The sequence below is a fragment of the Tachysurus fulvidraco genome, chromosome 5 (genome assembly GCF_022655615.1).
Source record: "Tachysurus fulvidraco isolate hzauxx_2018 chromosome 5, HZAU_PFXX_2.0, whole genome shotgun sequence".
In the NCBI taxonomy this organism is placed as follows: Eukaryota; Metazoa; Chordata; class Actinopteri; order Siluriformes; family Bagridae; genus Tachysurus; species Tachysurus fulvidraco.
The window spans coordinates 19,276,735-19,293,056 of NC_062522.1; the positions used below are offsets into that span (position 1 = coordinate 19,276,735).

General features: G+C 38.2%; 1 protein-coding gene across 1 annotated transcript; it reads left to right on the forward strand.

Moving 5' to 3' along the window:
* Nucleotides 1-3,671: 3,671 nt before the first annotated feature.
* Nucleotides 3,672-15,838, forward strand: epha2a (eph receptor A2 a). Its single transcript, XM_047813733.1, has 17 exons — nucleotides 3,672-3,840; nucleotides 4,293-4,360; nucleotides 5,736-6,399; nucleotides 10,349-10,504; nucleotides 10,646-10,978; nucleotides 11,101-11,228; nucleotides 11,313-11,490; nucleotides 11,618-11,720; nucleotides 11,923-11,978; nucleotides 12,899-13,018; nucleotides 13,241-13,426; nucleotides 13,566-13,627; nucleotides 13,728-13,937; nucleotides 14,085-14,234; nucleotides 14,462-14,655; nucleotides 14,798-14,953; nucleotides 15,075-15,838. Exons 1-17 carry the CDS (start codon nucleotides 3,765-3,767, stop codon nucleotides 15,184-15,186), a joined length of 2,952 nt encoding a protein of 983 aa, XP_047669689.1. The 5' UTR covers nucleotides 3,672-3,764; the 3' UTR covers nucleotides 15,187-15,838.
* The last annotated feature ends 484 nt before the right edge of the window (nucleotides 15,839-16,322 follow it).

A 16,322-nucleotide genomic window follows, 5' to 3' on the forward strand; every position in this document is an offset into this window, starting at 1 on the left:
GCTTACATTATATATGTGTCTAAAACTATCAAAAAATAGATAGTTATCTTCTTAGCTAATATTAGAGGAAAACCACAAACAAAACTAACCAGATATTGATTGAGAAATGTTTGTAATAAATTGAAATGCCCCAAAGAAAGCAACTAGCTTGCCTCAGAGAAAATCAAAGATTTTGAAATTTCATTTTTCCCTATTAATTTGGCCCAAAATCATAATGGCATGAGTTATTAATAAATTATGCCATTATGTTAAGATACAGCTGCATTTCAGATGCAAATTCCACATGCAGGCATTCTAAGATGTCTAACTATTCATATGAGGAGCTTCCATAATGACCTGGCCATAATGATAAATATAGTTAATTAATGTTGTTTCTAAATCAAAAGGAACCTTAACATCAAACTTAGTAACCAAAAGAAATTCTGCATTGAAAAAACAAACAAACAAACAAACAAACATTTTTCCTCAAGATGACTAGCTAAAGGTTTCACAACGACAAAACTGACAGATTTTCTATTATTGTGGGGGCAGAAAAACAATCCAGCCTACACACACAAACACACACACAAACACACACACAAACACACACACGCACAAACACACACACGCACAAACACACACACACACACACGCACAAACACACACACACACGCACACACAAACACACACACGCACACACACACACGCACACACGCACACACAAACACACACACGCACAAACACACACACGCACAAAAGCACACACGCACAAACACACACACGCACGCACGCGCACACACACACACACACATACACACACACACACACACACACACACACACACACACACACACACACACACACACACACACACACACACACACACACACACACACACACACACACACACACACAGACCTGTCCAATACACTTAGCAGCTCATCACGTTTCCTATAAATTTTTGAAAAGGGCTATAATTCCTGCATTAAGTCGTAATTGATGTCCACTTAAACATGTCACTCTGCACTTCATTGGTAAAGTTGTCTTCATTGATCACTTGTCCACTGACAGTGTATTTAAGAATATTTGCATATACTTGAGAGTTATTTTGTTAACTATGGAATGAAAAATGTGTTAACATCCCTCCATATGTCTCAGACACATATCTCACGCCACCTCCCCAGAGTTCATTGGTGTGTCGCCACCGTTAACAAAGAATTTGAGGAGCAGACACACTCGAGTCTGCACACAAAAGAGTGCTGCCTCTGGGTTCCTCTGTTCTGCTGAGAGTTTCTGGAATTAGAGACAAGTGGGAGGCAGTAGGGTGGATGAGCAAAATGACCTTGCCATGTTGGTTCTGTGACCCCTTAAGCCTGAGCACAGCCTCCTGGCACGAACGCTTTTATAAGTGTGGATGTGTGACACAGGGTGCTCCAGTGGGGGAGAAAGAAGAAAAGAAGCAGGCTATGCTGTGATGAATAGTGGGAGTGAGGTGGAAACCACAGGCTCCTGCTTCACACATGGCCCTTGAGTGAAAAGGAGACCTTCTCATTGTGAGCGTGTCTCAATGGTTGTGGCACCAAATTTTCTGAAGAAATACACCCTTCATAACATGAGTGTCTTGCCCCTACAATCCAAACAAGCCAGTCATTAATCACCCTGTTTACTTTTTAGATGCCAAGATATAAAAACTGACCTTCAAGATTTCAATGAAAAAGACAAATAGAAAATTCTTACATGTTGGGTTTTTAACCCTCAACTAAAAACTTGTGTATGAACTGTTAATTCAATTGAGTCGAATCCATGTGTTAACGTCTGCCTGAGTTTGCCTAAAATTACTGGGGAGACCTTTCATTCAGCTCCTGTATAATGAATATTCATAGTACTAACACAATGCAGGCAGCTTCCTAAGCTCTTGAGTAGAAGTCAGCTCTCTTTGACGTTTGGGTCACGGGACTCTTGACAGACTGCTGCTGCAATTCAGTCCTGACTGCAGAATTCCTCTGTGTTGCCCAGCGACACCATTGTGTGACGTATTTCTGTGTCTACATATTCATAGCTATTGAAGTCATTAGTGGTGATTCATTCATGATGCCACTCCCTCTAGACCCTTTCCACTTTTATCGTGGGAATGCTGAAAGGGGGGCCAAACATTTTCTATATGTTTAGTTAAGACAACCATAGATAAATATGAATATCCCATGTTATTTTTTTTTTTCTCAAATTGATACAGCAGTTTAAATTTTCAGATTTAGTTTTGGAGGTAAGTAAACAGAAAGGAATACAGAAGTCTGAAAACCACATACTATAGAATATACATGAATCTGATAAATGAGTAAATATAAGAAAGAGACATACAGCCATTTATGCTGCAGCGCATGGGGAGCAGTTGCGGTGCCTAAGTCTTGGCCAGCCCAAGACTCGAACCCACAACCTTAGGAGTCAAACTCTCTAACCATTAGGCCACGATTTCACCAACATAAGTAAATAGGATGTATGTGAATAGAAACATAAAGTATGTGTAGAATTCAGGTATATTGAAACTGTTTAAATAAGCATCACTGATTTTGACTGACTTGGCCTGATAAGTATAAGACAGAACTTATCTTATTAAACAATCTCAGTGGATATTATATAAACGTGATATAAATATCAACTGAATTCATGTGGTATCACATAAAATGGGTGTGACCAGAATCAGAAAATTATGTTCACCCCAAAAATGTATGAAAAATGACATGTTTCTTTTTATTGTAAGGTAATAAAACTACTAACACAACTAATACATTCAACATATTTATGATGCATGTACAGTACACATAATATGTACATAAGATTAACATAATGTTGGTTTAATTTATTGTATGTTATTAATGAATAAACATTTTCAATACACCGTTGAAGATAAAAGTAAATACAAGCCTGAAACAGGTTTGGGCCTCTTAGTTCCAATGACGGAAACTGATAATGTTACAGCACACAATGACATCTTATATAATCTTATGAGTGCTTCCAACTTTGTTGCACCAGTTTGGGGAAAAACCGCATATGCCTGTGATGGTCAGGTGTCCACATACTTGGTTTGTCTATCTGAATTTACCCCATATAGTGGTAATAATAACAGTATGTTACTATGACAAATGGAATCTAGTCTAGGCCAAAGTTAATCTCAGTAATAAAATCATATTTTTATTTCAGCTTGTGGAAGAAATTTAAAAAGGTGGAAGAAATTTTTTTTAGCAAATATTCTGTAGTCTATGCCGCCTTTCACTTTCAGTCTAAGCTAAAGACTATGTGTACATAAAGGACTTTATTCATGTAGAAGGAATGAGCAAAGTCAAACAGACAGATGATGTGTCATTCGCTAAAGAATCAGCTCTTCGAACCACGTAATTTAAAGAAACTTTGAGAGCCACCTGAGAAATATAAGAGGGAATAGAGATAAAAACGTAAACGACACAATAGCTTGATGAAGAATTATCACTGGTCAAACGTTTATCTTAAGAATCGGCTCTTATTTGTGAGCTGAGTCAAATGATCTGACTCACTGAAAAGATCCGGAATTCTCATCTCTAGCTCCAGCGCCTTTCGCCCACGCGCTCTGCACTAACTCCGCCCACTCCTTTTTGATCACTGAGGCAACATTCCAATGGGCGGAGCTAATGTCATTCAACTCCTCATGAATGAGTCGCTACGAGGTCGCAGTACGGAAAAGTTGCGCGCGCGTGTCGGACGCACCGCCTGTCGACTGCAGCAAATGTTCACATAGCAGAAAAGGAACTAAAATGGAATTCCAATTGGGCTCGTTTTTCTTTTATTTATTTATTAACAGCATATTTGTTCTAATCCAAGCAAAGAAACGTAAGTAGTGTATACTTTATTTTAAAGTCTTTTTAAATGTACATTTAAAAAAAATCATTCATGTCTACTCTTACTTGTAAAATACCTTTATAACATATTCTACATATTATTTTATTCACAATGTAGCAAATAGATTCACTTACTGATTGCTGGTCTTTAAATGAAGTATTTTATGCGTTTATAATTACATTAATATTTTTAATATCAAATTCAAATTAAATTCAAATAAAATTTTAATATAAAATTCAATTCCAAGGTATCACCAGTGGTAAATATATATATATATATATATATATATATATATATATATATATATATATATATATATATATATATATATATATATTTGTATAAAAATACAGCTATTATCATACACCAGATGAAACAGATAAAAGTCAACACCCAACGTAGTTTATGTGGTTTTATATGAATTTATTTCTATTTTCTTTTAGACATTCTGCTAGACATGGAGGGGTCTAGAGATGAACTGGGCTGGCTGACATCACCAAATGAAGGAGGGGTGAGTAGACTTATTCTCAGAATCAACAGGAGTTTTATTGTATACTCGAATATTGTATAAGTATATAAGTATAATTCCAAAAAAATAAATACAGTAAATACACATATACAAATAGGCAAAAATAAAATAAAATAAACAAAGAAATTGAATTGAGTAGGCGTAGGCTTATCAAAAAACTTCACGTTTTAAAGTTGAGTCATAGACCCCAGTTCCCAGATATTCATATTGTATATGGCCTGTAATATTACTTTTTTTTATGACTTCTAAACTTCTGTTCTATTTGTTCTGTCTGGGTACATATATAAAAAACATGTAATAACGTATCATATATTTTTCTTTATATTTGTATATTAACATTTTCCTTATCTGTTTTCTATATTGCTTTAATACTCTTTATAATGTTAAAAATGATATAATTCATATTTCATATTTAGTAATGTGAATAGACATTTATGGCTTAATAGATTGATCATATGAACAGTTATAGAGTAGGAATAGAAAGACACCAAAGCCCCGGGTTACAGGGAATGTACAATCTTCTTTAGTCATGCAGTTTCCTTTCTGAGTAACAGGAGGAAATGGAGACAAGGTCAGAGGCAGTGGCGAGCTGTTTTACTTACATGAGCTGTTGGGATTAAAAGAATCGTCTGTAGATTCCTTCTTTGGCTCCAGGGCCTCATGAGAGATTTACACACCAAATTTGTTCTCTTAAACTCACAGAGCCAAGCAGATGACTGTATAGGTTTGAGGGCAAGTTCAAGGCATTCACACTCTCAGGGTGGGGGTGAGAGGGGTTTAATTACTCCTTTGCACAGACTAGTCCTGTCATTTTCTTGTTCTGATGTTGGAGGCCTTGCCTGGCATCTCTGAGCTCTTGAGCCGCTGTGTCCACACAAGGCCTTTGAGGTTTGCATGCCTGTCCTGATATGCTGTTCAACTGCTTTTAGGGGAGCAATGGGAAGTGGAAGGTTTATAACTAGGGATAACAAAAGAAAGAGCATTAAATTGGTACATTTCATTAAGTATGGTCTCTTTCCTTCATTTGATCCACCTTTTGTAGGTCTAGAAACAGACATGCCTAGACATGCAAATCCCACACCCACATGTCTGCAGTATGCAACATCGTGGGAAAATACTAAATCTATTAAAATTGTAGACCATTTTTATTCTACATAAGAATATTTGCAATATAATAAATTATGAAATATATGAAATGATTATTAAAATAGTATATGTAAATATGTAATTATCATTTGCTCTATTGTCTTCATACATTATAGAATGTAAAACCTAATGTACTCATAATTAATATTTGTATACTGTGTATTAATTACACATTTTTCCATTTGCCTTCTGCTTTCTTTTTGTAACTCAGTGGGAAATTGTCCAGGCAGTAGTGAATAGCTCCCTCTTTTACACCTATAGTGTGTGTAATGTGGCCACTAATACCGCACAGAACAATTGGCTTCGTACCACCTTCATCCAGCGTCCTTCTGAAGCCTCTCTTGTCTTTGTTGAGATGCATTTCATTGTCCGTGACTGCAACACTTTTGATGGCTCGTCCACCTCTTGCCGTGAGACCTTCAGCCTTCACCTGTATGAAACGGACAAGGACGTGGGCACCAGTTTCCAGAAACATCAGTTTAATAAGATCACCACAGTGGCCCCAGATGAAATTACAGCAAACAGTGCTGGTGGACGACCATTACTGAGGGCGAACGTGGAAACACAGAGCATCGGATCACTATCTAAGAAAGGCTTCTACCTGGCTTTTCAAGATGTGGGTGCCTGTGTGGCTCTGTTAAATTTGAAGGTGTTCTACACCACTTGTCCACCCATTCAGCTCAACCTGGCAACTTTTCCTGAGTGTGTGACTGCAAAAGCTGTAACTGAGGTTGGAGGATCATGTGTGGAGAACGCAGTCACTATCGGCCAGGCAAAGCCACGCATGTACTGCACTGCTGAAGGAGAGTGGGTTGTACCGGTCGGGCAGTGCTTCTGCAAAGCCGGCTATCAGGCTGAAGGACAGACATGCCAAGGTAAGCTGTTTATAATTATGCAGTGTGTGGGGTCATGCTGGAATACTGTTTTACAGTGGGAGAAATACCACACTATTTATTTTTTTTATTTCTGTTGTAAAAGCACTGCAGTTTATGGCTGACTTTTATTTTGAGCCACTGATTCCTCTTAAATCAAGGTTGAGTTCTAATTAAAAAAACCTTGTAAAGCAGTCAGTGGGTTGATGGTTGAGAAACAACTGCTGGGCTTTGTGGGTGGGCTGTCAGCGTGTGTTTCTGAGTAAGTGTGTCTGCTAAGATGCCTTAGTGTGCCATGCTATTACCGAAGAGTTGTCTAACAAGTTGCCTGTGCGCACACTGGAGACAGAGAACACGACTTCAGTGTAAAGGAATGTGAGTCTTGTCCACACCCTCTCACCTGCTTGCATTTTATTTCAGATCTACATGAGAATTTATTGGTTTAGGAAGGAAGCTTAAAGAGACCAAGTTACCAGCGAGGAAGTGTGTGTGTGTCTGTCGATGTATTTATGTGGAAAGATAATAATGTTAGAACTGGCTTTGTAAAGTCCCATCATACAAGAAAATGAATAGAATCCCAAATACTTTTTAGCATGAAACAAAATAAAGGGGAAAAAACTGACAAAGTCTTGAGTGAATAAGCCGAGTTAGTCCATTTAAGGCTTACATGATAGAAGGATCTAGGAATTCGGGTGGGATTTTTATGGCGTTAGTCTAGTGTGACTTCTCATGCCATCCGGCAGCTGATATGACTCAGTCGAAAGATCTAACATTACCTGAATACTACCATGTTTCTGTATGTGTGTTTCTATGACTACACTTTACCACAGATTACAGGGAAGGCTTGGCACACCCTTGCTACACTGACTCATGTTATCATGTAATTGAGGGCTTCAGGTCTCTGGATGGCTTTTGTAATGGTGAGAAATATAGGTTTAGTCCATGGTGTTGAAAAGTAGGTTTTCTCATGCTGACTAACTGTAAGCCTAAATCCTATCAAAGATAAAGGAGGGATTGTTAAGTCAGCGTCTTAAAGCAAAACCGTATTTTACATATTTTAATTGTTGTTTGTGGTTGTTTTTTTTTGTTTGTTTCAAAATTTGTAAGGCATTAAAATTATTGCCCTACACTTGCAAACAATAAAAAGTCATACAAATCTCTTGACAACTTTGTTGAATACACACAAAGTGATGTGATTCTCCTAACATGCAGCAACTATGTATTGAATTAAAAAGGAAGGGCAAACCTCAGGAAGGAATGTTCTAGAGACCCGGACTTCTGGTGCATTAACATGACCCATCAGGCTGCACCTGAAACGGATGCGGGTTTCATCGGGGATTGGGAAGATTTACTGGTATGCAGGTCTGTGGACAAAAGAGAAGATTCTGAGAAGTTTTTCCAGGATTAAATGTTTTTTTTTTTGGGACATCTTATGTGGATGGTTGAATGAGGATGCTTAGGGGAGTAATGTGATTATGAGATTTAAGAGACTTCACACATTTTAGTTTTTATTTGTTCAAACACTTTCTCAGTTCCTAAATTGAATGCTTTCTACTCTCCTTACTTATTGTTGTGTTGATTTCTTATGTTACTCACTTAACACTTTATGGTTTACAGCATTCAAATTGTTAAAAGGCTATAAAGATTAAAGCAAATTGGGTCAGCTGAACTACCCTTGAGCAGAAGGCCTTCAGGCTTTCAGTGAAAGAGAAGATGCTTACATCTAAACAACTATAGAGACAATAATATTACTGTTGACATTGTTCTCATCGGAGTTTTACGAGCAGCTCTTTGTGCGACTTCTGTTCTGCCGGGCTTATCGCCACCTGCCAGTCTTAATCAGGCCCTCCTGTGATTGGATGACGGCTAGAGTGGGGGTGGTAACTAATTAGTAGATTTACAGCGATAACGAGTAGGGGAATTTTAGGGGGTTATATGGCTGTTTAATGTTTCTGTTTCCCAGAGATCAGAGAGTATTTGGGCCATCAGATTTTTTATGGAAGATAGCATTTCATTGATTTATGATGGAACGTCCGGCTCCCTCCCTGCTTCATTATAATGACTCGTTTATAACGCAGATAAGGCTCCATAAACAATGACATCAAGAGATTAGGAGAGATTAGTGTACTGAGTAGTCATAGGTGTGTCTCCAGCTTGTTCTAATGAGATCTGTTATGTTAAGATAATGTTAGTAGGTTAGAAAAATAGCTCAGTGCTATGCCGTTGAAGACCAGTAATTTGTTTGAAAATGAACTTTTAATTTCCAAAGCACTTTACAACGGTGTCTTTTTAACTGTTGACTCTTCCACCCACATGATGCTGACTAGAGTCTTTGTGTGGTGTGTTGTGATAAAATCACTTCAGAGGGCCAAATCTGTACAATTTCTTACCCTTATCTTATTATCAGTCTTACGTCACATGGATCAGACTGCTAGGAGATAACAACAAAAACAACTCATTTATTTTGTGTTACAACACAGTCATTTTTCCACACATCTTCCTACACAGTGGCAGTGATGTTCATCAGAGCTGTAGTCACCCACAGTGGAGTCAAAGTAAATACTTTTCTGTTGCAGCCAAGCTCACACGTTCTGCATGAGTTTCTGGCTGTGACATTAAAAGCATTACGAGTAATCTGTCACATATTCGTAACGTTGTGTGTGGGCTTGTTGACTTTGTAACTTCCAAGAACTTTTGAAAGTGAATTCTTTGTTCTACAGTGCTGGACAAGCAGCATTAAATCAGTTTAACTTGTTTTATGATCAGATAGATAGCTTTCATCAAAGCTTCTTGCTCGGAACAGATACGGACGTTAGGGTTGAAGAATGGATTGGGAGATTTTCCGCTCACTTCTGACTTCAAACAGCATGGAAAGGGAGGCTGCTTTTCTTATGCGAACATGTCTTCCACTCCCCCTCCCCCTCCACTATTCATACTCTCTTCAACACAAACACATAGCAAATACACAAACCCCCACAGAAAATCCCCTTGAGAGAACTGCTGTCAGCAATCCCATAGAGCAAGTCCCCATTCACACACACACACGTATACACCACCTACCGCTCGTCAAACACCAACTCTTTTCCTCAAAACACAGGCTGAAAGACTGACCCCTGGGAGGTCACACACTCATTCAGAAGATCCCCATCACCACCACACCTCCTCAGAATTTTTTTTTTTGCAAGCTTATGAGTTTCTTATGGTCATTAAATGCACGTGTATCACCACCTAACAATTCTTTGTACTGCTCACATGCTTCAGTATGACCCCTACATCCTCCTTTTGGAGATTGTTAGTGTTATGTCGTTCCTTCTTTTCTGGATTCCTGTACTCTGCGCTAGCATGTTCTCATCCCTCCACACAGGAAGGAAAGGAGGAGAGGATGAAGCCTATACAAACTCACAATTCCCACATCCTGTTTTGTCCAACTAACATCTACACAGTGCTCTATAGCTCACCTGCAGGGCTTAAAATCTTTCTGTTGGCCTGCTTTTATTCAGCACTTAATCTTGCTTGAATGTATTTTTTTCACATGCCTGTAACTGCTTTGCTTTTGTTCAAGCAAGAATCACCACAGGTCTGTTGTCTTAATAAGTATATGCTGTGTCGTCATTGACGGATTCATCCTGCCCGTAGCTTAGTTGGTGTGAATCTTTTTGCCCTATTGTTCCCCTCAAATTGGGGAGAGGGGATAACAGCAGACTCCTGCAGCTCTTTCACTTAAATAGATGTTGAGTCTGATGAAACTTAACTAAGACTCTTAATTAACCCCTTCCAGTCTTGCCTACCATGTGACAAGATAGAAAGATTCAATAATCTTAATTCAAAAAGTGGCAAATATGTAGTATGGGAAAGATACATATGAGATGTTTTGCTAGATTTATGTTCACAGTTTGCTTTTGCCTAGCTGAACGACCTGTTTCAAAACTCGCCTATCCTGTCTTTTTTTTAGCATGTGGTGGAGGCTACTACAAGAGCTCAGATTCTAACCAGCTGTGTGAAGTCTGTCCAGCAAACACACAGCACTCAGGCCCTGGTGCGCTTTATTGTCCCTGTTTGGAAGGATTTTTCCGAGCAGACACTGACCCCAGCTCTGCTCCATGTTCTAGTAAGTGTTTCCGGCTGCAGAACTTGAGTTAACACTTTCCACTCCCTGTTTTCTCAAGATTTATTCATAAATTTGTTTGCCTTTTTTTTAATGTACAGATAGCTTTTAGTTCTTCACTCTTGCAATCTGTCACTCCCACAGGTCCACCTGCTCCACCAGAAGATCTCAAGTCCACCCCTCGCCTAACAGCAGGGAGCTTACTGCTCACCTGGAGACCGCCATCTAATACAGGTGGCAGGAATGACATTGTATACAATGTGGAGTGTGAGCATTGTAATGGTGCCACGTGTGCACCGTGTGGAGGGAGGGTGCACTTCGAGCCTACACATACATCTCTACGAAAGCCGGAGGTTATAGTCAGTGAGCTGGATCCTCACATTAACTACACGTTCAAAGTGGAAGCATTAAATGGAGTGTCCCATTTGAGCCCTCAAAAATCTGTTGACAGCATCACCACTGTTTTACACTTCACAGGTATAAACTTCAGCTCATCATATTTTCAGTACAAGTAGGTGTTTGTGTATTACATAAAATTAAACAGTAAGATGTTAGCAAGAGAAATGTTTTAAAACTCTTTTATGCCTTTCTTTTCACAGCTCCTTCCAAGGTAACATTTCTCAGAGTAGTAGATCGTACCCCTAGCAGTCTTACTTTGTCTTGGGCTGTGGATCAACACACAGCTTCTCATCATCCTCCTCACTACGAGCTTATGTACCGCGTAAAGGTATGTAGATGAATCACAGCGTTTGATCAGAAAATCTGTTTGCTTCTTGTTTCACATGGGTTTACGATGTCTCTTTTCAAAAAGGAAAATAATGGAGTCCAGGACGTCACCACATACAATGTTCTGAGGTTGGACAAGAACTTGGTCCAGATTAGAGACCTTTTATCTGGCACTAAGTATGTATTCCGTGTTCAGACTTTAACAACAGAGGGCCATCCTAGCAGCCAGAGTGCAGAATACGAATTTGAAACCCTCCCCATAGGTAAATATATTCATGTGTGCAGGTTTATATGTGTGCGTGCTTGGTGATATTCTTGTCCTGAATTAATACAGAGAGAGAATTGTGTAGAGATTTGCGTGTAACCAGATGCCTTGTATCTGTCCAACAGCTGAGACGTATGCCCAGGGCAGTTCCATGATTGTCATGGGAGCCATTGCTGGAGGCGGAGCCATGTTGCTTATTGTGGTGGTCATTTTATTCCTACACAAAAGGTTAGAGAAGTCTTCATGCTTTCTTATTTTTTTCTTCCTTCTCACTATGTTCTTATTATATTTCCTCCTCAAAGCCAGCCTCACCCTTTCCATCCTGTGATCTGTTTACATTAAAGCTCAGTATGAAAACATAAAGCTTGTCTCATTACAGAACAAGTTTGATATGTAAATATAATTTTAACTCTGCCCTTTCTTTTATCAGGAAGCTTAATACACGCACCCGACAGAGAACAGGGGACAACTATTTCTCCTGTCCAGGTATGATGGAGTTCTCACCCCTCACGTTTTTGTAAATATTTTATTATATCTTTTCATGTGACAACACTGAAGAAATGATACTTTGCTACAATATAAAGTAGTGAGTGTGCAGTTTGTATAACAGTGTAAATTTGCTTTCTTCTCAAAATAATATTATAATAGTCATTGATGTCTAAACTGCTGGACACAAAAGTAAGTACACCCCTAAGTGAAAATGTTAAAATTGTTTCCAATTAGTCATTTTCTGTCATGTGACTTGTTAGTTTTACAAGGTCTCAGAGGAACAGTTAAATTTAAATTTGGTGTTATCGCTTTCACTCTTACTGGTCACTGGAAGTTCAACATGGTACCTCATGGCAAAGAACTCTCTGAGGATCAGAGAGAAAAAAAGAATTGCTGCTCTACTTAAAAATGGCGTAGGTTATAAGAAGATTTCCACACACTGCATCAAATTGGTCTGCATGGCTGTCGTCCCCGAAGGAAGCCTCTTCTAAAGATTATGCACAAGAAAGCCCGCAAACAGTTTGCTAAAAACAAGCAGACTAAGGACATGCATCACTGGAACCATGTCCTGTGGTTCGATGAATCAAAGATACACTTATTTGGTTTATCAATCAAAGTCAAACATGGTGGTGGGAGTGTCATGGCCTGGGGCTGCATTAGTGCTGCCGGCACTGGGGAGCTACAGATTATTGAGGGAACCATGAATGCCAACATGTACTGTGACATACTGAAGCAGAGCATAATCTATTAAAAGGCTATTATTAAAGTTATATTTAGTGGACAGCAAATTTACACTGTTATACAAGTTGTACACTCACTACTTTATATTATACCAAAGTGTTATTTCTTCAGTGTTGTTAAAAGAAACGATACAGTTTACCACATGACATATCACATGCTCTCTTCCTGTTCCACAGAAAACCATCTGAAGACCTATGTGGATCCACATACCTATGAGGACCCCTGCACTGCGATCCTTAAGTTTGCCAGTGAAATTCAACCTAAACACATTACTAAGCAGAAAGTTATCGGAGCAGGTAATCGAGCAAATAATTACATTATCATTATTATTATATTCCATACTTAAATACTGTTTTAGTGTTTCTACATTAGAGTTGGTGTTGGAATGTTTTTCTATTCAGTAAAATTTGCCCATATGTTTTGGCACAAGTCATGCAGTACACTGAATTACTTTCTATTCGTATTAATGTTATATACAAAAGCAGTACACATATTCTGCCACTTTCTTGGTCCCATAGGAGAGTTTGGTGAAGTATTCCGTGGTGTCCTGAAGCTACCAGGCCGTAAGGAGGTGGTTGTTGCAATAAAGACACTAAGACATGTCTTCACTGAAAAGCAGAGGCAGGACTTCCTGAGCGAGGCTAGCATCATGGGCCAGTTCTCACATAAGAACATAATACACTTGGAGGGGGTTGTCACCAAATGTACGTGTCAACTTTTTCACCATGGCTCACAATGCACCCACACAGCCGAGTCATTTAACATGTAAAGCATGTCATATGACATTGGCTGATTAATGTGTTGTCATATGCTAATTGGATATTTCTGTGATTTTCATTTCAGTCAAGCATGCTATGATCATCACAGAGTACATGGAAAATGGAGCTCTGGATCAGTACCTGCGGGTATGTTGAACACCATAAGCCTCATGTTGTTCAGATTTCTTGTATTGTGATATTTCTGTTTCTATCATATAAATAAATATCACTCTTTTCTAATGTGTAGGACCATGATGAGGAGTTGTCCTCGTTCCAGTTGGTGAGCATGCTTAGTGGCATTGCTGCAGGGATGAAGTATCTGTCAGATTTGAAATACGTGCACAGAGATCTTGCTGCACGCAACATCCTTGTAAATGGCAACCTGGAGTGCAAAGTGTCAGACTTTGGCCTTTCACGTGTGTTGGAAGACTATCCCGAAGGCACCTATACCACTACTGTAAGCTACTTTAATAGTAACACAGTGGTTTTAATTAAGAGTAGATGTACATAATGACAGTACTGTTCTACATACATACTGTAGAAAGGGTCCTTAACACACTTTAGTTATGTAATCTGTTTTTTATTTTTATTTTTTAATTTTTAGGGAGGAAAGATTCCCATTCGTTGGACAGCACCAGAAGCCATAGCAAACAGGATGTTCACTTCTGCCAGTGATGTGTGGAGCTTTGGTATTGTCATGTGGGAGGTGATGGCTTTTGGAGAGAGACCCTACTGGGACATGAGCAACCATGAGGTACATCATTTTGACACTGAACTTTACATAATTTTACTTAAGGTACATTATAGAAATACACAAAGCCAAATATGTACCACAGGGTTATTCTATGAATATACAGGCTGTGTACAGAGATATGTGCATTCAAGGATTCAAGGATTTGTTAGTCATTGTTAGTCATTCCTTATTTACTGGGTGTAGATTTAAAGAACAGGAATGTGACCTTATTTCTCTTTACATTTCAGGTTATGAAGGCCATACACGAAGGGTTCAGGCTGCCGGCACCAATATACTGTCCATCTGCTATTTATGATTTAATGCTGCAGTGCTGGATGCAGGACCGCTCAAAACGTCCATGCTTCTTTGATGTCGTCAATGCTCTGGACAATCATCTGCGCAGCCCAGAGTCCCTTACAGCAATTGCCAACATAGACCTACGGTAAGTGTCATAGCTCATGTTATGTAGGAGAAATAAAAAAAATTATGCATGGTTGAACAAATAATTTAGATGTTTCGATTATGGAACAAAAACAGACTGTGTGAGGTGTTTAAAAATCCTAATTACATTTTTATTCCTGCAGAGTGTGTATTCGCCTGCCTAACACTAGTGGGAATGATGGAAGCCCCTTTAGGTCTGTGGATGAATGGTTAGAGTCTATGAAGTTGAACCAGTATAAAGAGGCCTTTGCACATGCTGGAATTACAACCATGGGGCAGGTGTTGCACTTGAAGATTGAGTAAGTAAACAAAAGCACAGACAGCCCTACACACATACCTTCAACAAATCAATTAATTATGTAACACTATAATCTTTATCATTATTTTATACTAATTTCACCCTTTGTTTATCTCTTACAGTGATTTGAAAAAGATTGGTGTGCGGTTATCAGGTCATCAGAAAAGAATGGCCTACAGCATTCTGGGTCTTCAGGAGCCCACTGAAGGTCCTGTGGATGTCTTTTCAGTGTAAAACTAAGATTCTACACCAGAACTGCATTTTAATAAACTCTTAATGAGCACAGCCAATCTGTCCTCAGAAGAACTTGCAATGGGCTGGTTTGCAAATATCCAGACTTCTGCTCACTACTGAAACAGAGTCCCATTGTAGATAAATGTACAAATTATCAATTGAACAGTGACTGAATATAGACTGATATTTTTACTGCTATTTTTTCACTCTTGTGCATTTTGTAATTGTATACAGTTTTTTGTAAGAACCTTGTTGTGTGCCCTAATTTCAAATGCTGGTCAAATCGAAAGTTAAGCATTTTTTTTTAGTTTAATTGCACATCAATATTGTAGAACTATAGAGATATGTTAAGCGCAGGTTGTAAGAGAGCTATAGGTTCTGCAAAACCAATAACCCATTGAATAAGTAATTTTTTTTTAGTAGTATAACTTTTATAGAGTGTTTAATATGTCTAAAAATTTAATATGTCTAAAAATGAAACCAAATGGCATTTTCTATACCATTATTAGAGACAGTATGTTTACATATATTAATTCAGCTCTTTTTCAATTATTTAATATTTATTGTCGGTTTATTTATTTATTGACTGTTTGTAAAGCTGTTGTCTAATGTGTATAAATATTAAATGATATTATTAAATGCTGATATTTAATCTATGACGCCTATTTACGTTTTTCCACATTGCCGATGAGAGAAGTCTTAGCCTAGCAAAATACTGTGTCCCACTTTATTGAAGCCCAAATGTCAGTAATACAGTGAAATAATAATAAATGACAGCCAGTAATAATCTAAAATGACTGCAACCTGGAATTGCAAATGTTTTACAACTCAAATGAAAAGTAGCAAATGGTTGGGGCTGGGAAATAGAAGGGATTTGAAGTTAAAAAATAAACAAAAATAGTCTAAAAAAAATAATAATAATAAAAAAATACACCGTAATTTATTTAATGTAGCACAGGACTTTCTACTTTAGAACCAACAATTGTGGTTCTAATGCATACATTTTAAACAGTTGGGGTATGATACACATTTACTTCTCTATACTGCAAATAAATAATGGGTAGCTATTAGAATAAACAATATTTCTACAGTGTACATCGATGACCTGGGTAATTTAGCACTCATTTAACAGACCT

What these genes read in the sequence shown, in the direction of transcription:
- epha2a (XM_047813733.1), top strand. Translation starts at nt 3,765, where the DNA reads ATGGAATTCCAATTGGGCTCGTTTTTCTTTTATTTATTTATTAACAGC. An exon ending in CATCACCAAATGAAGGAGGG is followed by an intron (nt 4,361 to 5,735) that starts GTGAGTAGACTT and finishes TTTGTAACTCAG; the next exon opens with TGGGAAATTGTCCAGGCAGT. An exon ending in GCAGAAAGTTATCGGAGCAG is followed by an intron (nt 13,019 to 13,240) that starts GTAATCGAGCAA and finishes TTGGTCCCATAG; the next exon opens with GAGAGTTTGGTGAAGTATTC.